We start from the raw sequence: 24,619 nt of genomic DNA, 5'->3' as shown, positions 1-24,619 counted from the left end.
GCCTATTAATGAAATTCGAAATAAATCGAATCCACAAATTTATATCAAATTGATTTGAAATTTCACAATTTAAATATCAAAATAAATCATTTAAGACATTATTTTATTTTATGAAAAAGCCAATGTGCTTATAGTAAATAATACATTATTCAATGCATCACGTGTTAACCTGCTCGGTAAAGAGACGCATTTGGGAGAATCTTTCGTGTGATATTTTCGTGTCAGCTGAAAATATTCGGTTATGAGATGAAAGTTAAAGTTGTAAGAAGGAATCAACGTTGATATTAGATTGTAACAGTTAATGAAATTATCAAGATGTCAGAACATGGAAGTCAAAATCTACCATCTGGCAATTCTCAAAATGTGACCGTCTCTCAAGATGGCAGACCGAGCCTGCGAAGACCGATGCCAGATACACAGCAGAGACTGTTAAATGGAAATCCCGGTATGAATTTATGTCAGAGTTTTGTGCCTCTTGATGTAGTGAAAATGTTTGGTCATTCCATTGAAAACTGTTGTTGATGAGAATAAAGATCATGAGATTGCGTAAACAGATACGATCAACCCCGTTCAGATTGAAAAAAAACCCAAACAACTCAGTTTTAGAACGATTGTTTTAGGGTGTTTAATTTAATGGTTTATCAGTATACAGCAAATAAAACTCAAACAATCGTGGTCATTATCAGATATGGTTCCCTGTTGTAGTAATATTGATGACCTGGTCTAATTCCTCGAGGAAAAACATCTATTTAATATTCATATTGAATAGTTTGTTTCGATCTCAGCATCTAAAGATTGGGAATTGTCATTAAATCTCGAGACTATCTGGAAAATAAGAGACATCATAGCTATGTAGAGATAGAATTGTCCCAGAAATGTTAATGAAGGATTAACTGGAACAGGAATTTGTTAATAAAAGACATATTAAGCAGGGTTGGGGAGAGGTAAAAAATTGCCTATTATATCTGTATCAGGCTATAATTAAGGGTTAACTTAAATAGATTTTTATGTTATGGAAATGTAACACAAAATGTACTCTAAATAAACTTCAAAGCATTTTGCTTAATTCAAGTTAAATCCAACAGAGTAAAGGGGAGCAGGTTTATTGCCAATAGAATATGGTACTGTCAGTTTAATATATATAAACCATAGAAGAAAAGGATATTCCATAGATTCTATTTAACTTTGTTAGCTGCCCAATTCAAGTATTGTACATTTATTGTCTTTTCCAGATGCAATTATGATATTGATATAGAAAATTAACTCCTTTTTATAACTTTTTAAAATTATTAAGGAACAGGAAACCAGCAAGCAAGCCCAAAGAAGCCTGCTGTACAGCTGTCTGTAAACGCTCCCGAATTTGTACCCAAGTTCACCAACCCACCACCTCCTCTGAAGGTACCCCAGCCACAGGTAAATATCAATTCATGTATACCAATTTAAAACTGGTGTTTCTATCTTGTTATTTGTTATAACTATCAGTAACAAAGTTTCCATCTTTCTTTCTTGTTGTTTGTTATAATCATTAGTTACAAAGTTACATAGTTAACTTAGGGTTATATTTGTGTTCTAATTACAAAATCATGATCTTCTGTGACTTCTAGATTTGTGTGCTGAAAAAAGATGTGCATTTTGTTATTCTGTATGTATAATTGACCCAAATCAAGTTGATATAAAATTACCAAGTAATTAACCAAATAGATAATGAAAATTAATATGTGAGAAAAATGTTACTGGTTAAGTTGATTCCGTGTTGAATTAAACAGTGTTTTTTGAGCATTTTTTTTTCAACTTTTGTAATAACTTCTAGGCTGTATTTTAAATGTAGTTTTAAAAAAAAATGGTATCTTAAATAATGGTATGAAAAGCTGAGTGTATTGAATATGAATTCCAACATTTGTTTAAAGATATCAAAGACTTGTGAAGAAATGCATCCAGTTTTTCTGTAAATTATTTTTATATGTAATTGTATACTACACTTATAAGATGGTAAAATCATTCCGATTTAGGTTAACAAACTAATTTTTTATTACACATTAATTGTAATAGTGACTTGCGTTAGTGTCAAATTTTTCAAATGTTCAAATTCCAAACACTATTCATTGGTAATGTTTTTTCAGACGGGGCAAGGGGATGGTTTAACGAAGCCTAATCTGTCCGTCACAGCAGCAGAATTTGTACCCAGAGGTCAACCAGCTTACACGTCACATGTGCAGGTAGTGTCTGTCATGTGACACTTACTCATCAACACGTGATACATCTCACTCAACATCTGGTCACCATGGCACAAATTTGTCTGCAGTTTCAGTTGCTTGGATTGGAAAATCCTGCTGTGTCGATCATATTTATCAACATTTTGTAGCATTTTGTGGCATGTTTTTACAGTTTTTAGTTTTGGTAAAATACAAATAGTTAATAGATTTGTTAATAATTAGCAAATGTTTCACTTTTTCTGTGCACGTGTGATCCTGACGGAAATATTGTGAAAACATGTTCACAATTTACATAATTGTTATTTATCGTTTTGAATACTGCAGTTACATGTATATTGTTAAGTATTCCTGATGTACTTAACACGAAAACCATCCGAACAAATTTGCTTTGTTTGAATCATAAAGAAGATAATGTGTAGTGCAATGAAATCCTGTAATTTTAGACGTAGCGTGAAGATAAGAAAAAATAAAATACTGTATAGAAAATGTCAATTTTATAACATTCAGTGATGTACATCAAGGTGTACCTTTGCTCCATTGCATTTTAAGTGTTACACATACATTTTTGTTCACAAACACAAATATCTAGATACAATTATATTAGAATTCATTACCGGTCAGGGAAACGTTTATGTTACCAAGTAAGAAAGAGAGATTGATTACAGTACAACAATCAAGTGAATTTGAAGATGGTTTTAATGTTGAGATTTAATTTGAAGATGGTTTTAATGTTGAGATTTAATTTGAAGATGGTTTTAATGTTGAGATTTAGCTTGTGTACAGAACATAAAGGTTGTACAGTAGAAAGTTATTGAATGTTGCTAGTAACTAGATTATATTCAAGCAAGTCAAATTCTATGTAATTACTTTCAAAAGTATGAATTTAAGGGAATTAATGTATTTATTAAAAATCAATGTTTGTTCTCAAAGTAGATCATGAACTAGCTAGAAACACTCTTCACTCACAGATGGTGTAAGTGCCAAACATTCATTGAATGGTGATTATTTTGTATCTCATGTGAGACTTAAGATCGAAATACAATTGACTTGGACATTAAGCAACAAAATATTATGAAATGCAAACTATTTATCATTATGGAATGTATCCCTGTATTTCACAGAATAACTTGTTCGAGGACTTCCAGAGACTTGTGAGCATCACACCGTCGCATGTTAGTGCGCCAGCGTCCAAGCCTACGTCAGACAAAGTCATCAACGACTTTAAGACAATGCTGTTTAACATGACCATACAACCAGGCAACATAGAGGAATATCTTAGCTCCATCATTAATATCATGAAAAACGTCACAGATGAAACCATTGTCCGCGAAGTCATTGAAATTCTTTTTGAACAAGTAAGAATTTAACATTTGTTTCTGTTAAAATAGTGCCATATTTCCTGTTATTTGTACCTGGATATAGCCTGCAGGAAACATACACTTTGAGAAAAAACCCAAGAGATTTAGTGTAAATTTTGGGCTTCATCTATCCATGTATTTAGTAGTTATTTCTAGCCTAATGAATCATAAAATATATTCTATAACTTTTTTTTACAGTGTGTGACAGAACCAAATTTTCGTTATACTGGCGCTAGAGTCTGTAGACACATGAATAAAGAGCTGAAAAATGTGAAGGCTTTTGTAAATTTTAGAACTCAATTCCTCACAAGGTAAGTGTCAATCTACATGTATCAATACACTAAAGTTGTTTAGGTTAATTTTAGCTATGCGGAAAAAAAGTTGATATCTTTGAAAAGGATACCTTGAAATTCATAAAAAAATTGCCAGTATGTTGTGCAGAGTTTTTTGGAAGCCAAATGTATTCTATATAACATGGTAGCAAAAATAATTGTCAACTTCTTTAGCCAAGCAGATTGGTCTGTGTATTAATTATGGAAAATTTTAAGAGATCCATTTTTGAAGAATGATTATATGTGTACATTGCATTATATTTATGTATTTGTTAGATGTAAGGAAGATTATCTGAAGAAAGATGACTGGGCCATGAGTGCTGACACGATCCCTCGGTTGTGTGGATTCACAATGTTTATTGGAGAATTATTCCTTAATTTAGAGGTTTGTTCCATCTCATACTGTGTTTAACACAAAGAAATCTTTAGTGAAGGTCATTTTGTAATGTATTTCATGTAGATTGAAAACTTTTTATGACATTATTAAACCAAAATATAGTGATATCTTATACTGCACGTAAGTATGTACACCTTAGATGTTTACTGACCTCTTTCCCAGGATTCATATGAAGGTTTGAATTTCCCATAACTCTCTAAGCTTACCAATCTGATCATTTTAAATGTCATTGAGAGTAGTGATCTCTAAAAGTAACATTTCAGATTGATTTTGTAGGTTGAGAATGCGGACGGGACATCACAGAAGATTGGTATATTAAGATTTGTACTGCGAGATCTTCTATTAGCGCTCTTATCACATCCTAACGATACCACAGTCAAATCAGTAACACAACTCTTAAAGGTAACTTGAGTTATTCTGGTCTTGAGGATATATTCACTGAGCCGTTGGACTGGGCTACTGTATATTTGATGTACTTCCTGTTTACTGGTGTACTGTATCACAACACTACACAGCATAGAAATGAAGCTACATTGTTTACATAGATTTACACCAGAATTTGTTTACCAAGTTTTACACCGGAATTTGTTAACATAGATTTACACCAGAATTTGTTTATACTGATTTACACTAAAATTTGTTTACATAGATTTACACCAGACTTTGTTTACATACCTTAAATTTACATAGGAATTAGTTTACATAGATTTACACTGGAATTTGTTTACACAGCTTTACACCAGAATTTGTTTACATAGATTAAAACTGGAATTTGTTAACATAGATTTACACCGAAATTTGTTTACATAGATTTACACCGAAATTGTTTACATAGATTTACACTGAAATTTGTTAACATAGATTTACACCAGAAATCTCACTTTCGATGTTCATTGCCGTAAAATTAATATGTTAGACTCTCAATATAGATGATCTGAAAATGAAATTGGTTTAATTAATGATCATAGATCTTGTCAGGAATATCCACAAAAACTAAAAGGAATATTTGTTGATATTTTCAGCTTTCTGGTTCAACAATAGAAGATACAGCACATTTAAATGACAATCCAGAGGAGCGAGATTATAGTAAAGTGTTCCAACAACTACAACAGTTAAACATGTCCCCAGACCTAAACCAGTAAGTGAGATTATAGTAAACTGTTCCAACAACTACAACAGTTAAACATGTCCCCAGACCTAAACCAGTAAGTGAGATTATAGTAAAGTGTTTCAACAACTACAACAGTTAAACATGTCCCCAGACCTAAACCAGTAAGTGAGATTATAGTAAAGTGTTCCAACAACTACAACAGTTAAAACATGTCCCCAGACCTAAACCAGTAAGTGAGATTATAGTAAAGTGTTCCAACAACTACAACAGTTAAACATGTCCCCAGACCTAAACCAGTAAGTGAGATTATAGTAAAGTGTTCCAACAACTACAACAGTTAAACATGTCCCCAGACCTAAACCAGTAAGTGAGATTATAGTAAAGTGTTCCAACAACTACAACAGTTAAACATGTCCCCAGACCTAAACCAGTAAGTGAGATTATAGTAAAGTGTTTCAACAACTACAACAGTTAAACATGTCCCCAGACCTAAACCAGTAAGTGAGATTATAGTAAAGTGTTCCAACAACTACAACAGTTAAACATGTCCCCAGACCTAAACCAGTAAGTGAGATTATAGTTAAACATGTCCCCAGACCTAAACCAGTAAGTGAGATTATAGTAAAGTGTTCCAACAACTACAACAGTTAAACATGTCCCCAGACCTAAACCAGTAAGTGAGATTATAGTAAAGTGTTCCAACAACTACAACAGTTAAACATGTCCCCAGACCTAAACCAGTAAGTGAGATTATAGTAAAGTGTTCCAACAACTACAACAGTTAAACATGTCCCCAGACCTAAACCAGTAAGTAGATTTAGATTAAAGTAAAGTGTTCCAACAACTACAACAGTTAAACATGTCCCCAGACCTAAACCAGTAAGTGAGATTATAGTAAAGTGTTTCAACAACTACAACAGTTAAACATGTCCCCAGACCTAAACCAGTAAGTGAGATTATAGTAAAGTGTTTCAACAACTACAACAGTTAAACATGTCCCCAGACCTAAACCAGTAAGTGAGATTATAGTAAAGTGTTCCAACAACTACAACAGTTAAACATGTCCCCAGACCTAAACCAGTAAGTGAGATTATAGTAAAGTGTTCCAACAACTACAACAGTTAAACATGTCCCCAGACCTAAACCAGTAAGTGAGATTATAGTAAAGTGTTCGAACAACTACAACATTTAAACATGTCCCCAGACCTAAACCAGTAAGTGAGATTATAGTAAAGTGTTCTGTTCCAACAACTACAACAGTTAAACATGTCCCCAGACCTAAACCAGTTAGTGAGATTATAGTAAAGTGTTCCAACAACTACAACAGTTAAACATGTCCCCAGACCTAAACCAGTAAGTGAGATTATAGTAAAGTGTTCCAACAACTACAACAGTTAAAACATGTCCCCAGACCTAAACCAGTAAGTGAGATTATAGTAAAGTGTTTCAAAACAACTAAACAGTTAAACATGTCCCCAGACCTAAACCAGTAAGTGAGATTATAGTAAAGTGTTTCAACAACTACAACAGTTAAACATGTCCCCAGACCTAAACCAGTAAGTGAGATTATAGTAAAGTGTTTCAACAACTACAACAGTTAAACATGTCCCCAGACCTAAACCAGTAAGTGAGATTATAGTAAAGTGTTTCAACAACTACAACAGTTAAACATGTCCCCAGACCTAAACCAGTAAGTGAGATTATAGTAAAGTGTTTCAACAACTACAACAGTTAAACATGTCCCCAGACCTAAACCAGTAAGTGAGATTATAGTAAAGTGTTTCAACAACTACAACAGTTAAACATGTCCCCAGACCTAAACCAGTAAGTGAGATTATAGTAAAGTGTTCCAACAACTACAACAGTTTTAAACATGTCCCCAGACCTAAACCAGTAAGTGAGATTATAGTAAAGTGTTTCAACAACTACAACAGTTAAACATGTCCCCAGACCTAAACCAGTAAGTGAGATTATAGTAAAGTGTTCCAACAACTACAACAGTTAAACATGTCCCCAGACCTAAACCAGTAAGTGAGATTATAGTAAAGTGTTCTGTTCCAACAACTACAACAGTTAAAAACATGTCCCCAGACCTAAACCAGTAAGTGAGATTATAGTAAAGTGTTTCAACAACTACAACAGTTAAACATGTCCCCAGACCTAAACCAGTAAGTGAGATTATAGTAAAGTGTTTCAACAACTACAACAGTTAAACATGTCCCCAGACCTAAACCAGTAAGTGAGATTATAGTAAAGTGTTTCAACAACTACAACAGTTAAACATGTCCCCAGACCTAAACCAGTAAGTGAGATTATAGTAAAGTGTTTCCAACAACTACAACAGTTAAACATGTCCCCAGACCTAAACCAGTAAGTGAGATTATAGTAAAGTGTTCCAACAACTACAACAGTTAAACATGTCCCCAGACCTAAACCAGTAAGTGAGATTATATAGTAAAGTGTTCCAACAACTACAACAGTTAAACATGTCCCCAGACCTAAACCAGTAAGTGAGATTATAGTAAAGTGTTTCAACAACTACAACAGTTAAACATGTCCCCAGACCTAAACCAGTAAGTGAGATTATAGTAAAGTGTTCCAACAACTACAACAGTTAAACATGTCCCCAGACCTAAACCAGTAAGTGAGATTATAGTAAAGTGTTCCAACAACTACAACAGTTAAACATGTCCCCAGACCTAAACCAGTAAGTGAGATTATAGTAAAGTGTTTCCAACAACTACAACAGTTAAAACATGTCCCCAGACCTAAACCAGTAAGTGAGATTATAGTAAAGTGTTTCAACACAACTACAACAGTTAAACATGTCCCCAGACCTAAACCAGTAAGTGAGATTATAGTAAAGTGTTCCAACAACTACAACAGTTAAACATGTCCCCAGACCTAAACCAGTAAGTGAGATTATAGTAAAGTGTTCAACAACTACAACAGTTAAACATGTCCCCAGACCTAAACCAGTAAGTGAGATTATAGTAAAGTGTTCCAACAACTACAACAGTTAAACATGTCCCCAGACCTAAACCAGTAAGTGAGATTATAGTAAAGTGTTCCAACAACTACAACAGTTAAACATGTCCCCAGACCTAAACCAGTAAGTGAGATTATAGTAAAGTGTTCCAACAACTACAACAGTTAAACATGTCCCCAGACCTAAACCAGTAAGTGAGATTATAGTAAAGTGTTTCAACAACTACAACAGTTAAACATGTCCCCAGACCTAAACCAGTAGTGAGATTATAGTAATGTAACAACTACAACAGTTAAACATGTCCCAGACCTAAACCAGTAAGTGAGATTATAGTAAAGTGTTTCAACAACTACAAGATTTTAAACATGTCCCCAGACCTGAACCAGTAAGTGAGATTATAGTAAAGTGTTCAACAACTACAACAGTTAAACATGTCCCCAGACCTAAACCAGTAAGTGAGATTATAGTAAAGTGTTTCAACAACTACAACAGTTAAACATGTCCCCAGACCTAAACCAGTAAGTGAGATTATAGTAAAGTGTTTCAACAACTACAACAGTTAAACATGTCCCCAGACCTAAACCAGTAAGTGAGATTATAGTAAAGTGTTCGAACAACTACAACATTTAAACATGTCCCCAGACCTAACCAGTAAGTGAGATTATAGTAAAGTGTTCTGTTCCAACAACTACAACAGTTAAACATGTACCCAGACCTAAACCAGTTAGTGAGATTATAGTCAAGTGTTCCAACAACTACAACAGTTAAACATGTCCCCAGACCTAAACCAGTAAGTGAGATTATAGTAAAGTGTTCCAACAACTACAACAGTTAAACATGTCCCCAGACCTAAACCAGTAAGTGAGATTATAGTAAAGTGTTCCAACAACTACAACAGTTAAAACATGTCCCCAGACCTAAACCAGTAAGTGAGATTATAGTAAAGTGTTCCAACAACTACAACAGTTAAACATGTCCCCAGACCTAAACCAGTAAGTGAGATTATAGTAAAGTGTTCCAACAACTACAACAGTTAAACATGTCCCCAGACCTAAACCAGTAAGTGAGATTATAGTAAAGTGTTTCAACAACTACAACAGTTAAACATGTCCCCAGACCTAAACCAGTAAGTGAGATTATAGTAAAGTGTTTCAACAACTAACCAGTAAACATGTCCCCAGACCTAAACCAGTAGTAAGTGTTCCAACAACTACAACAGTTAAACATGTCCCCAGACCTAAACCAGTAAGTGAGATTATAGTAAAGTGTTTCAACAACTACAACAGTTAAACATGTCCCCAGACCTAAACCAGTAAGTGAGATTATAGTAAAGTGTTCCAACAACTACAACAGTTAAACATGTCCCCAGACCTAAACCAGTAAGTGAGATTATAGTAAAGTGTTCCAACAACTACAACAGTTAAACATGTCCCCAGACCTAAACCAGTAAGTGAGATTATAGTAAAGTGTTCCAACAACTACAACATTTAAACATGTCCCCAGACCTAAACCAGTAAGTGAGATTATAGTAAAGTGTTTCCAACAACTACAACAGTTAAACATGTCCCCAGACCTAAACCAGTAAGTGAGATTATAGTAAAGTGTTCCAACAACTACAACAGTTAAACATGTCCCCAGACCTAAACCAGTAAGTGAGTTTATAGTAAAGTGTTCAACAACTACAACAGTTAAACATGTCCCCAGACCTAAACCAGTAAGTGAGATTATAGTAAAGTGTTCAACAACTACAACAGTTAAACATGTCCCCAGACCTAAACCAGTAAGTGAGATTATAGTAAAGTGTTCCAACAACAACTACAACAGTTAAACATGTCCCCAGACCTAAACCAGTAAGTGAGATTATAGTAAAGTGTTCCAACAACTACAACAGTTAAACATGTCCCCAGACCTAAACCAGTAAGTGAGATTATAGTAAAGTGTTTCAACAACTACAACAGTTAAACATGTCCCCAGACCTAAACCAGTAAGTGAGATTATAGTAAAGTGTTTCAACAACTACAACAGTTAAACATGTCCCCAGACCTAAACCAGTAAGTGAGATTATAGTAAAGTGTTTCAACAACTACAACAGTTAAACATGTCCCCAGACCTAAACCAGTAAGTGAGATTATAGTAAAGTGTTCCAACAACTACAACAGTTAAACATGTCCCCAGACCTAAACCAGTAAGTGAGATTATAGTAAAGTGTTCCAACAACTACAACAGTTAAACATGTCCCCAGACCTAAACCAGTAAGTGAGATTATAGTAAAGTGTTCTGTTCCAACAACTACAACAGTTAAACATGTCCCCAGACCTAAACCAGTAAGTGAGATTATAGTAAAGTGTTCCAACAACTACAAGATTTTAAACATGTCCCCAGACCTAAACCAGTAAGTGAGATTATAGTAAAGTGTTTCAACAACTACAACAGTTAAACATGTCCCCAGACCTAAACCAGTAAGTGAGATTATAGTAAAGTGTTCCAACAACTACAAGTTACATTTAAACATGTCCCCAGACCTAAACCAGTAAGTGAGATTATAGTAAAGTGTTCCAACAACTACAACAGTTAAACATGTCCCCAGACCTAAACCAGTAAGTGAGATTATAGTAAAGTGTTTCAACAACTACAACAGTTAAACATGTCCCCAGACCTAAACCAGTAAGTGAGATTATAGTAAAGTGTTCCAACAACTACAACATTTAAACATGTCCCCAGACCTAAACCAGTAAGTGAGATTATAGTAAAGTGTTCCAACAACTACAACAGTTAAACATGTCCCCAGACCTAAACCAGTAAGTGAGATTATAGTAAAGTGTTCCAACAACTACAACAGTTAAACATGTCCCCAGACCTAAACCAGTAAGTGAGATTATAGTAAAGTGTTCCAACAACTACAACAGTTAAACATGTCCCCAGACCTAAACCAGTAAGTGAGATTATAGTAAAGTGTTCTGTTCCAACAACTACAACAGTTAAACATGTCCCCAGACCTAAACCAGTAAGTGAGATTATAGTAAAGTGTTCCAACAACTACAACAGTTAAACATGTCCCCAGACCTAAACCAGTAAGTGAGATTATAGTAAAGTGTTCCAACAACTACAACAGTTAAAACATGTCCCCAGACCTAAACCAGTAAGTGAGGTTAAAGTAAAGTGTTTCCAACAACTACAACAGTTAAAACATGTCCCCAGACCTAAACCAGTAAGTGAGATTATAGTAAAGTGTTTCAACAACTACAACAGTTAAACATGTCCCCAGACCTAAACCAGTAAGTGAGATTATAGTAAAGTGTTCCAACAACTACAACAGTTAAACATGTCCCCAGACCTAAACCAGTAAGTGAGATTATAGTAAAGTGTTCCAACAACTACAACAGTTAAACATGTCCCCAGACCTAAACCAGTAAGTGAGATTATAGTAAAGTGTTCCAACAACTACAACAGTTAAACATGTCCCCAGACCTAAACCAGTAAGTGAGATTATAGTAAAGTGTTTCAACAACTACAACAGTTAAACATGTCCCCAGACCTAAACCAGTAAGTGAAATTATACGTAAGTGGTTCAACAACTACAACAGTTAAACATGTCCCCAGACCTAAACCAGTAAGTGAGATTATAGTAAAGTGTTTCCAACAACTACAACAGTTAAACATGTCCCCAGACCTAAACCAGTAAGTGAGATTATAGTAAAGTGTTCCAACAACTACAACAGTTAAACATGTCCCCAGACCTAAACCAGTAAGTGAGATTATAGTAAAGTGTTCCAACAACTACAACAGTTAAACATGTCCCCAGACCTAAACCAGTAAGTGAGATTATAGTAAAGTGTTCCAACAACTACAACAGTTAAACATGTCCCCAGACCTAAACCAGTAAGTGAGATTATAGTAAAGTGTTTCAACAACTACAACAGTTAAACATGTCCCCAGACCTAAACCAGTAAGTGAGATTATAGTAAAGTGTTCTGTTCCAACAACTACAACAGTTAAACATGTCCCCAGACCTAAACCAGTAAGTGAGATTATAGTAAAGTGTTCCAACAACTACAACAGTTAAACATGTCCCCAGACCTAAACCAGTAAGTGAGATTATAGTAAAGTGTTCCAACAACTACAACAGTTAAACATGTCCCCAGACCTAAACCAGTAAGTGAGATTATAGTAAAGTGTTCCAACAACTACAACAGTTAAAACATGTCCCCAGACCTAAACCAGTAAGTGAGATTATAGTAAAGTGTTTCAACAACTACAACAGTTAAACATGTCCCCAGACCTAAACCAGTAAGTGAGATTATAGTAAAGTGTTTCAACAACTACAACAGTTAAACATGTCCCCAGACCTAAACCAGTAAGTGAGATTATAGTAAAGTGTTTCAACAACTACAACAGTTAAACATGTCCCCAGACCTAAACCAGTAAGTGAGATTATAGTAAAGTGTTTCAACAACTACAACAGTTAAACATGTCCCCAGACCTAAACCAGTAAGTGAGATTTTAAACATGTCCCCAGACCTAAACCAGTAAGTGAGATTATAGTAAAGTGTTCCAACAACTACAACAGTTAAACATGTCCCCAGACCTAAACCAGTAAGTGAGATTATAGTAAAGTGTTTCAACAACTACAACAGTTAAACATGTCCCCAGACCTAAACCAGTAAGTGAGATTTTAAACATGTCCCCAGACCTACACCAGTAAGTGACATGTCCCCAGACCTAAACCAGTAAGTGAGATTATAGTAAAGTGTTCCAACAACTACAACAGTTAAACATGTCCCCAGACCTAAACCAGTAAGTGAGATTATAGTAAAGTGTTCCAACAACTACAACAGTTAAACATGTCCCCAGACCTAAACCAGTAAGTGAGATTATAGTAAAGTGTTTCAACAACTACAACAGTGTAACTAAACCAGTAAGTGAGATTATAGTAAAGTGTTCCAACAACTAGTCCCAGACCTAAACCAGTAAGTGAGATTTTAAATGTCAACTGTAAACCCCAGACCTAAACCAGTAAGTGAGATTATAGTAAAGTGTTTCCAACAACTACAACAGTTAAACATGTCCCCAGACCTAAACCAGTAAGTGGAGATATAGTAAAAGTGTTCCAACAACTACAACAGTTAAACATGTCCCCAGACCTAAACCAGTAAGTGAGATTATAGTAAAGTGTTCCAACAACTACAACAGTTAAACATGTCCCCAGACCTAAACCAGTAAGTGAGATTTTAAACATGTCCCCAGACCTGAACAACTACAACAGTTAAACATGTCCCCAGACCTAAACCAGTAAGTGAGATTATAGTAAAGTGTTTCAACAACTACAACAGTTAAACATGTCCCCAGACCTAAACCAGTAAGTGAGATTATAGTAAAGTGTTTCAACAACTACAACAGTTAAACATGTCCCCAGACCTAAACCAGTAAGTGAGATTATAGTAAAGTGTTTCAACAACTACAACAGTTAAACATGTCCCCAGACCTAAACCAGTAAGTGAGATTATAGTAAAGTGTTCCAACAACTACAACAGTTAAACATGTCCCCAGACCTAAACCAGTAAGTGAGATTATAGTAAAGTGTTTCCAACAACTACAACAGTTAAACATGTCCCCAGACCTGAACCAGTAAGTGAGATTACAGTAAACTGTTCCAACAACTACAACAGTTAAACATGTCCCCAGACCTAAACCAGTAAGTGAGATTACAGTAAAGTGTTCCAACAACTACAACAGTTAAACATGTCCCCAGACCTAAACCAGTAAGTGAGATTATAGTAAAGTGTTCAACAACTACAACAGTTAAACATGTCCCCAGACCTAAACCAGTAAGTGAGATTATAGTAAAGTGTTCCAACAACTACAACAGTTAAACATGTCCCCAGACCTAAACCAGTAAGTGAGATTATAGTAAAGTGTTTCAACAACTACAACAGTTAAACATGTCCCCAGACCTAAACCAGTAAGTGAGATTATAGTAAAGTGTTTCAACAACTACAACAGTTAAACATGTCCCCAGACCTAAACCAGTAAGTGAGATTATAGTAAAGTGTTTCAACAACTACAACAGTTAAACATGTCCCCAGACCTAAACCAGTAAGTGAGATTATAGTAAAGTGTTTCAACAACTACAACAGTTAAACATGTCCCCAGACCTAAACCAGTAAGTGAGATTATAGTAAAGTGTTTCAACAACTACAACAGTTAAACATGTCCCCAGACCTAAACCAGTAAGTGAGATTATAGTAAAGTGTTTCAACAACTACAACAGTTAAACATGTCCCCAGACCTAAACCAGTAAGTGAGATTATAGTAAAGTGTTTCAACAACTACAACAGTTAAACATGTCCCCAGACCTAAACCAGTAAGTGAGATTATAGTAAAGTGTTCCAACAACTACAACAGTTAAACATGTCCCCAGACCTAAACCAGTAAGTGAGATTATAGTAAAGTGTTCTCAACAACTACAACAGTTAAACATGTCCCCAGACCTAAACCAGTTAGTGAGATTATAGTAAAGTGTTCCAACAACTACAACAGTTAAACATGTCCCCAGACCTAAACCAGTAAGTGAGATTATAGTAAAGTGTTCCAACAACTACAACAGTTAAACATGTCCCCAGACCTAAACCAGTAAGTGAGATTATAGTAAAGTGTTCCAACAACTACAACAGTTAAACATGTCCCCAGACCTAAACCAGTAAGTGAGATTATAGTAAAGTGTTCCAACAACTACAACAGTTAAAACATGTCCCCAGACCTAAACCAGTAAGTGAGATTATAGTAAAGTGTTTCAACAACTACAACAGTTAAACATGTCCCCAGACGTAAACCAGTAAGTGAGATTATAGTAAAGTGTTTCAACAACTACAACAGTTAAACATGTCCCCAGACCTAAACCAGTAAGTGAGATTATAGTAAAGAGTTCCAACAACTACAACAGTTAAACATGTCCCCAGACCTAAACCAGTAAATTGATCTGCTGAATTCTGAAGGACATAAAGTTGTGTTGTTGGCTATCAACTAACCTGTTTGGAAGTATCTACGAGTCTTAACAGTTTCTCTGAAAAAATTTCTTTTCTGTAGATCAAATATGCGACAAGGTTATAATTATAATGAAAATAAAATTTCCATTGATGAAGAAAGAGCACATTACCTGCAATTAGATAATTCATGATTGTGATCAATATTTAACTTACCAAGTGATAAGTCAATTAACTTATGTCAGATTTATTTGTAAAGAATTCAATGTCTTGTTCTGAGTTCAGAGAAATATTTCATTTTTTCTTAGTTTAGAAAATATTTCATTTTCTTTTTTCAGAACATCACATCTACTGATTAAGTCTGTTTTAAATCTAAAAGAAAATAATTGGGGGAGAGAGTCTACATCGTCCACTTCATCTCAGTCTGATAGTCAATCGCAGTCCTATTCCCAGGGCTTCTCCACGGTAAGGTCCAAGTCTACCTTTCATCAAAACTATCAATAGTCAAGTGACGCCATTTTTTAGCTCGCCTATTCGAAGAATAGGGGAAGCTAATGTTGTCACCCCGGCGTCAGCGTCGGCGTCAGCGATGGCGTCACATATCACGTTAAAGTTTTTGAGCAAGTTTCTGTTTCGTCAATTGTTTAAGCTTAAGTCATCATAAATGTTTATGATTTTATTTTCCTAATGTGTATGGATGCTGAACGTGATAATACAACCAATTTGGGGCCCTTTAGGGTTTTTTTTAGTCTGTTAATTTGTCATATTTCCATGTTAAAGTTTTTGAGCAAGTTTCTATTTTGTCTATTGTTTAAGCTTAAGTCATCATAAATGTTTATGATTTTATTTTCCTAATGTGTATGGATGCTGAACGTGATAATACAACCAATTTGGGGCCCTTTAGGGTTTTTTTGAGACTGTTAATTTGTCATATTTCCATGTTAAAGTTTTTGAGCAAGTTTCTATTTTGTCAATTGTTTAAGCTTAAGTCATCATAAATGTTTACGATTTTATTTTTCTAATGTGGTATGGATGCTTAACGTGATAATACAACCAATTTGGGGTCCTTAAGGGGGTTTTTGAGTCTATTAATTTGTCATATTTCCATGTTTAAATAGTAAATACTTGAACATCAGCTTCTTCTGAATAGGCGAGCTTTGCTGTTCTCCAACAGCTCTTGTTATTTTTATGGCAAAAGATGAATTAGAAATTACCTTACTCACACTGAAATCTTATAATGAATTGTCTTGTGTATATAGAATGTGAAAAAATAATGGTAATTTCCTGTTCAAGATATATTCTGGCCCTAACAACTCATAATCCCTCTTCTATCTGTAATTATATTGTCTTCCTATGATGGCCATATGTTTTTCCAATACATTAAAATTGTTTGTATCTGAACACAAAACCTCTAATCCTTGAATGGGGTACGTGTTTTATCTGGATAGCCCAGAAAAGAGAATTCTAGTGCCTGAACACAAAACCTGTAATCCTGGAATGGGGTACGTGTTTTATCTGGATAGCCCCGAAAGGAGAATTCTAGTGCCCGAATACAAAACCTGTAATCCTGGAATGGGGTACGTGTTTTATCTGGATAGCCCAGAAAGGAGAATTCTAGTGCTGGAACACAAAACCTCTAATTCTGGAATGGGGTACGTGTTTTATCTGGATAGCCCAGAAAGGAGATTTCTAGTGCTGGAACACAAAACCTCTAATTCTGGAATGGGGTACGTGTTTTATCTGGATAGCCCAGAAAGGAGAATTCTAGTGCTGGAACACAAAACCTCTAATTCTGGAATGGGGTACATGTTTTATCTGGATAGCCCAGAAAGGAGAATTCTAGTGCTGGAACACAAAACCTCTAATTCTGGAATGGGGTACGTGTTTTATCTGGATAGCCCAGAAAGGAGAATTCTAGTGCTGGAACACAAAACCTCTAATTCTGGAATGGGGTACGTGTTTTATCTGGATAGCCCAGAAAGGAGATTTCTAGTGCTGGAACGGTTAGTAAAAACCGGATGGGATTAACCGAACCGTATCCGGATAACCGACTGAAGCTCTAGCTGTGTTAGTAATGTTACAGCTCTACATCGATGTCACAAATTCATCATACTTACTCTGGATTCCATAACAATCGCTCACATCTTTCAGGAAACAATCATTTGACACAAACAATCATTAGGCCAAAAAAAATAATATGTCTGTTTTAAGTTACCTGACCAACCCTAATTTTTTACCCCCGAACCTAATTTTTTTTTTCACTCTTCTACCAAAAAGAATTATCAATCGGGATTTCGATCTCAGACTCCGGTTCCGGTCATTATTTTAGAGTGAAAGATACTGACAAAAAGTAAAAATTCCTCCCGACCTATCGACCTACCGACCCTATTTTTTGGCCAATGTTACCCTAGACAGACATGGAAATCGATGTTATCACTTGCAATGTAAGAGTAAGCCTACTTCATGTGTTCACATCACATTCACTAGAACATTAGCATAGAAGTGTTTTAGTGACACTCCAATTTCTGATGTGGTAACACTTTGAATTTCATTACAAAATTGCGCTTTTGAAAACATGTATAGGTGAAGACAGTCGTTAGAACAGGAATTTCATTATTTTAAGGAATGTTTTTGCCATATCAAATGTATATGGCAGTTATCTGTTAGCTAAAATGCTAACCGGATACAAGCTCAAACCGAAATGTGAACTGGTTATCCGGTTACATATTCTAGCACTAGAGAAATCTGTATAGCTTCTCTATATAAACTTCAGTTGATGTATAAACTTTGTTTTGTGGACAGAATGAGCCAGTATTCTATAACCAACAAGGCCAGACAATCAGTCGAGAGGAGGCAGGATACTATGATGAATACACAGACTACATGTTAGAACAGGAAGCTGAAGCCTACGCCTACATGCAGGCCGGAGATACAGGCTACCAGAGTAACTATGGAAACAGTAGGAGCAGTTACAACAACACTCAAAATATCAATGGTAACGGCTACCATCAACAGAACCCTTCAGACTACCAAGCCTGGTCCTCAAATCCTGATGATTTAGCCTACGACGAAGACTACAATTATTCTAAGTGAGTATTATATATTATTCTGATGAAATTCAACAAATCTTTGTTTTGATAAATGAAGGGCTGTGTCCCTACTAAGATTTTATAGAAAAGTAATTAAAGAACAATAAGAGAAATTAAAATGCTTTTATGAAAATGATTGATTTAATTCACTGTAATTGAGATGCCCAGAAATCTGATATTTGGCTGGTTATATATTGAAAAGTTTTCTTTTTGTCTCTAGCATGGGGAATTACGATGAGAATTACATGGACGATGAAATGGAGGCAGCTTATGAGGAATTTTTACGCTCCCAGACTCACCGATGACATCCCGACCGGTGATGTTACTACTGTGTGATAGTCGGACATCATTCTTGTAAAGAGCAGCTGTGTTTTTTTGAAATCCAAGTATCTGTCAGTACAAGGCACGATACATTGGAGATGCTCATTTCACCATGGTTAAACACAATGTGTCTATATATATAAAAAAAAAAACGGGTACATTTCTGAGGAAAATTTCAACAGTAATATTTATGTGTGTTTTGAAATGACGGAATTTTGCATTTTGAACAGAGTCTGAGGGTGCCATACTGCCCTATATCAGGGCCCAGCAAATATATACAGAATTTACAGAAAAAAACTGTGTAGCATGTTAGCTGTTCAGTCATAATACGAACCAAGGTGCCAACTTGTATGATGTGATAGCAAAGTTTGCACATTTCTACCGTGAATTTAGGAAAGATGAACATACCAGTATAAAGTTGATTTCATTTGAGTTAGCAACACTCGTTACAGAAACCGACTTTTTGCTTTGATTGTGTCAGACTGTCACACAGAACTCCTTGTGAATAGTTACACCAATGGTGGACTGAACTAATCAATAGATTTGTCAGTTGAATTTGATGAATATTAATTAATACTAATAGAATGAATATTGTTCATTCGAAAAATCAATCATTTGTCTGTCTTATACAGAAAGAGGAAATGGATGTTATACATCTACCAGTAAAATGGAGTGAAAAAAAACGTGTGAAAGGGAGAAACAGACTCCATTGGAAGCTGATTAACCATACATCAAACTATTTTTGTATATTTTGTGTTTCGGAAACGTTTCAGTGCTGGTGAATTTTGCTTTCATTACCATGTGCATTTTATTGTTTCGTTTACGGGGATGGGGATACACTGTCATCATATACATCTATCACTGTCAGTTTTGTGTCTGTAAGTACACATAATGGCCTTTTCACGATTACCGTATAATGATTCTAGTCCATTATAAAAAACATAAAGTGTTAATGCTTGCTTCTCTGTGATCTATCATTTATGGACCCAACGGAGGAAAAGACAAAGGAAAAAGAATAAATAGGAACATGTTTACAAGAAGGTTAGCCATCAAACTTGTGAAAAGGTGCCAGGTAACTTAGAATTTCTTTGGTGTGTCCTGACGAGTTTGAGTGGCAGCCTATTGCTAAGCTATTCTCTAGTTAAAAAATAAGAGGGCACTGAAACTAAATACATGTATAGGGTATTCCCAGTATCCCTTCATTTCATACTCCAAATACATGTTACATGTGTTATACCATTGCAGCCGTTAACAGTTTAATTAATGTGCAATCTGTAACAGTTGGCATTGTATATACATTTCCATTGCTCCATCCCTTTTGTGTCACCTCAGTTGTTCAGTATGCCAGGGCTATAATTGGCCCCATATCCTAATGATCTGTTTGAAGCTTTTCAAGGACCTGTATGTAGACACAATTTTTTTGCATTTAAGGACGAAAAAACAAATTTATTTATTCATAAAGAGCTAAAAGTTTAATTAGTGCTAGAAATACTGTTTTAATGTTTAGAAATTGCAATATTTGTGTTTGTATAAAAAAAATTGTATAAGTTCATGTTCAGATGGTAGGTCTGGATTCTTCATCATCAACATTACAATATTTATAATTTATTGTTCATGTTCTCTTTTAGTTTTCTGCAATTCTTCTAAGTGCTACCAACATGTTCATTCAAAACGATACCCAGAACATGACATCAAAATAATAAAAAAAAATTCCTAATAAATGTCAGGTGTTGGCTTATCTTTAATCGTTGAACTTAAATAGACTGTTTATTTTGTGCTTTCCGTGTCCATGTCCATGGGAATTCATCAAGTTTGTTTTAAATCCAATTAATACCAAAAGTCATAATACATTTGGCAAAGAGAGCTTAATTCAGCTTGAGGAATAAACAGCAGTAGAATATCAGACACTCTGCCACAATAGTAGAATATCAGACACTTGGCAACAGTAGTAGAATATCAGACACTCGGCCACAGCAGTAGAATATTGGACACTCAGCCACAGCAGTAGAATATTAGACACTTGGCCACAGCAGTAGAATATCCGACACTTGGCCACAGAAGTAGAATATCAGACACATGGCCACAGCAGTAGAATATCAGACACTTAGCCACAGAAGTAGAATATCAGACACTTGGCCACAGAAGTAGAATATCAGACACTTGGCCACAGCAGTAGAATATCAGACACTTGGCCACAGCAGTAGAATATCAGACACTTGGCCACAGCAGTAGAATATCAGACACTTGGCCACAGCAGTAGAATATCAGACACTTGGCCACAGAAGTAGAATATCAGACACTTGGCCCAGAGTAGAATATCAGACACTTGGCCACAGCAGTAGAATATCAGACACTTGGCCACAGAAGTAGAATATCAGACACCTTGGCCACAGCAGTAGAATATCAGACACTTGGCCACAGCAGTAGAATATCAGACACTTGGCCACAGAAGTAGAATATCAGACACTTGGCCACAGCAGTAGAATATCAGACACTTGGCCACAGCAGTAGAATATCAGACACTTGGCCACAGCAGTAGAATATCAGACACTTGGCCACAGCAGTAGAATATCAGACACTTGGCCACAGCAGTAGAATATCAGACACTCGGCCACAGCAGTAGAATATCAGACACTCGGCCACAGAAGTAGAATATCAGACACTCGGCCACAGAAGTAGAATATCAGACACTTGGCCACAGCAGTAGAATATTAAGACACATGGCCAAAGCAGTAGAATATCAAACACTCGGCCACAGCAGTAGAATATCACACTCGGCCACAGCAGTAGAATATCAAACACTTGACCACAGCAGTAGAATATTGGACACTCAGCCACAGCAGTAGAATATTGGACACTCAGCCACAGCAGTAGAATATTAGACACTTGGCCACAGCAGTAGAATATCAGACACTTGGCCACAGCAGTAGAATATCAGACACTTGGCCACAGCAGTAGAATATCAGACACTTGGCCACAGCAGTAGAATATCAGACACTTGGCCACAGCAGTAGAATATCAGACACTTGGCCACAGCAGTAGAATATCAGACACTTGGCCACAGCAGTAGAATATCAGACACTTGGCCACAGCAGTAGAATATCAGACACTTGGCCACAGCAGTAGAATATTGGACACTCAGCCACAGCAGTAGAATATCAGACACTTGGCCACAGCAGTAGAATATCCGACACTCGGCCACAGCAGTAGAATATCTGACACTTGGCCACAGCAGTAGAATATCAGACACTTGGCCACAGCAGTAGAATATCAGACACTTGGCCACAGAAGTAGAATATCAGACACCTGGCCACAGCAGTAGAATATTGGACACTCAGCCACTGCAGTAGAATATTAGACACACGGCCACAGCAGGAGAATATTAGACACACTGCCACAACAATAGAATATTGGACACTCAGCCACAGCAGTAGAATATTGGAAACTCAGCCACAGCAGTAGAATAGACACTTGGACACTCAACCACAGTAGAATATAGACACTGCCACAGCAGTTATAATAGAACGCCACAGCAGTAGAATATCAGACACTTGGCCACAGCAGTAGAATATCAGACACTTGGCCACAGCAGTAGAATATCAGACACTTGGCCACAGAAGTAGAATATCAGACACTCGGCCACAGCAGTAGAATATCAGACACTTGGCCACAGCAGTAGAATATCAGACACTCGGCCACAGCAGTAGAATATCAGACACTTGGCCACAGAAGTAGAATATTAGACACTTGGCCGCAGTTGTAGAATATCAGACACTCGGCTACAGAAGTAGAATATCAGACACTCGGCCACAGAAGTAGAATATCAGACACTTGGCCACAGCAGTAGAATATTGCACACTCAGCCACAGCAGTAGAATATAAGACACATGGCCAAAGCAGTAGAATATCAAACACTCTCCCACAGCAGTAGAATATCAAACAATTGACCACAGCAGTAGAATATTGGACACTCAACCACAACAGTAGAATATTGGACACTCAGCCACAGCAGTAGAATATTGACACTCAGCCACAGCAGTAGAATATTGGACATTTGGTGGCATCAAGTAAAATATCAGGCACTCTGCCACAGCAGTAGAATATCAGACACTTGCCACAGAAGTAGAATATCAGACACTTGGCCACAGCAGTAGAATATCAGACACTTGGCTACAGCAGTAGAATATCAGACACTTGGCCACAGTAATAGAATAACAGACACTTGGCCGCAGCAGTGAATATCAGATACTTGCCACAGTAATAGAATATCAGACACTTGGCGACAGCAGTTGAATATCAGACACTTGGCCACAGCAGTAGAATATCAGACACTTGGCCACAGCAGTAGAATATCAGACACTTGGCCACAGCAGTAGAATATCAGACACTTGGCCACAGTAGTAGAATATCAGACACTTGGCCACAGCAGTAGAATATCAGACACTTGGCCACAGCAGTAGAATATCAGACACTTGGCCACAGCAGTAGAATAACAGACACCTGGCCGCAGCAGTAGAATATCAGACACTTGGCCACAGCAGTAGTATATCAGACACTTTTGCCACAGAAGTAGAATATCAGACACTTGGCCACAGCAGTAGAATATCAGACATTTGGCCACAGCAGTAGAATATCAGACACTTGGCCACAGCAGTAGAATATCCGACACTTGGCCACAGAAGTAGAATATCAGACACATGGCCACAGCAGTAGAATATCAGACACTTGGCCACAGCAGTAGAATATCAGACACTTAGGCCACAGCAGTAGAATATCAGACACTTGGCCACAGCAGTAGAATATCAGACCATTGGCCACAGCAGTAGAATATCAGGACACTTGCCACAGCAGTAGAATATCAGACACCTGGCCACGCAGAAGTAGAATATCAGACAACTTGGCCACAGCAGTAGAATATCAGACACTCGGCCACAGAAGTAGAATATCAGACACTTGGCCACAGCAGTAGAATATTGGACACTCAGCCACAGCGGTAGAATATTAGACACACGGCCAAAGCACTAGAATATCAAACACTCGGCCACAGCAGTAGAATATCAAATACTTGACCACAGCAGTAGAATATTGGAAACTCAGCCACAGCAGTAGAATATTGGACACTCAGCCACAGCAGTAGAATATTAGCCACAGCAGTAGAATATCAAACACTTGGTGGCAGCAGTAAAATATTGAACACTCAGCCACAGCAGTAGAATATTGGACATTTGGTGGCATCAGTAAAATATCAGGCACTCTGCCACAGCAGTAGAATATCAGACACTTTGCCACAGAAGTAGAATATCAGACACTTGGCCACAGCAGTAGAATATCAGACACTTGGCCACAGCAGTAGAATATCAGACACTTGGCCACAGTAATAGAATATCAGACACTTGGCCACAGCAGTAGAATATCAGATACTTGGCCACAGCAGTAGAATATCAGACACTTGGCCACAGCAGTAGAATATCAGAGAATATCAGATACTTGGCCACAGCAGTAGAATATCAGACACTTGGCCACAGCAGTAGAATATCAGACACTTGGCCACAGAAGTAGAATATCAGACACTTGGCCACAGCAGTAGAATATCAGACACTTGGCCACAGCAGTAGAATATCAGACACTTGGCCACAGCAGTAGAATATCAGACACTTGGCCACAGCAGTAGAATAACAGACACTTGGCCGCAGCAGTAGAATATCAGACACTTGGCCACAGCAGTAGAATATCAGACACTTGGCCACAGCAGTAGAATATCAGACACTTGGCCACAGCAGTAGAATATCAGACACTTGGCCACAGCAGTAGAATATCAGACACTTGGCC

General features: G+C 36.7%; 1 protein-coding gene across 2 annotated transcripts; it reads left to right on the top strand.

The window, feature by feature from the left end:
- The first annotated feature begins 149 nt into the window (after positions 1 to 149).
- On the top strand, positions 150 to 20,511 carry LOC138326063 (polyadenylate-binding protein-interacting protein 1-like). 2 transcript variants are annotated; one of them, XM_069272184.1, is made up of 11 exons: positions 150 to 445; positions 1,295 to 1,413; positions 2,121 to 2,216; positions 3,335 to 3,568; positions 3,770 to 3,882; positions 4,180 to 4,288; positions 4,577 to 4,702; positions 5,323 to 5,438; positions 15,719 to 15,845; positions 18,183 to 18,469; positions 18,690 to 20,511. In XM_069272184.1, the coding sequence occupies exons 1-11, from the start codon at positions 316 to 318 to the stop codon at positions 18,772 to 18,774; spliced, it is 1,542 nt and encodes a 513-aa protein (XP_069128285.1). In that variant the 5' UTR covers positions 150 to 315; the 3' UTR covers positions 18,775 to 20,511. The 2 variants fall into 2 exon arrangements, with proteins under 2 accessions (XP_069128285.1, XP_069128286.1); XM_069272185.1 differs by lacking the exon at positions 2,121 to 2,216.
- The last annotated feature ends 4,108 nt before the right edge of the window (positions 20,512 to 24,619 follow it).

This window comes from Argopecten irradians, chromosome 6, assembly GCF_041381155.1.
Source record: "Argopecten irradians isolate NY chromosome 6, Ai_NY, whole genome shotgun sequence".
In the NCBI taxonomy this organism is placed as follows: Eukaryota; Metazoa; Mollusca; class Bivalvia; order Pectinida; family Pectinidae; genus Argopecten; species Argopecten irradians.
This window is presented reverse-complemented; position numbering and strand designations above follow the sequence as displayed.

Coding starts and splice junctions, on each gene's coding strand:
- LOC138326063 (XM_069272184.1), top strand. CDS start 316: ATGTCAGAACATGGAAGTCAAAATCTACCATCTGGCAATTCTCAAAAT. Junction 1,414..2,120: donor TGAAGGTACCCCAGCCACAG/GTAAATATCAAT, acceptor ATGTTTTTTCAG/ACGGGGCAAGGGGATGGTTT. Junction 18,470..18,689: donor GAAGACTACAATTATTCTAA/GTGAGTATTATA, acceptor TTTTGTCTCTAG/CATGGGGAATTACGATGAGA.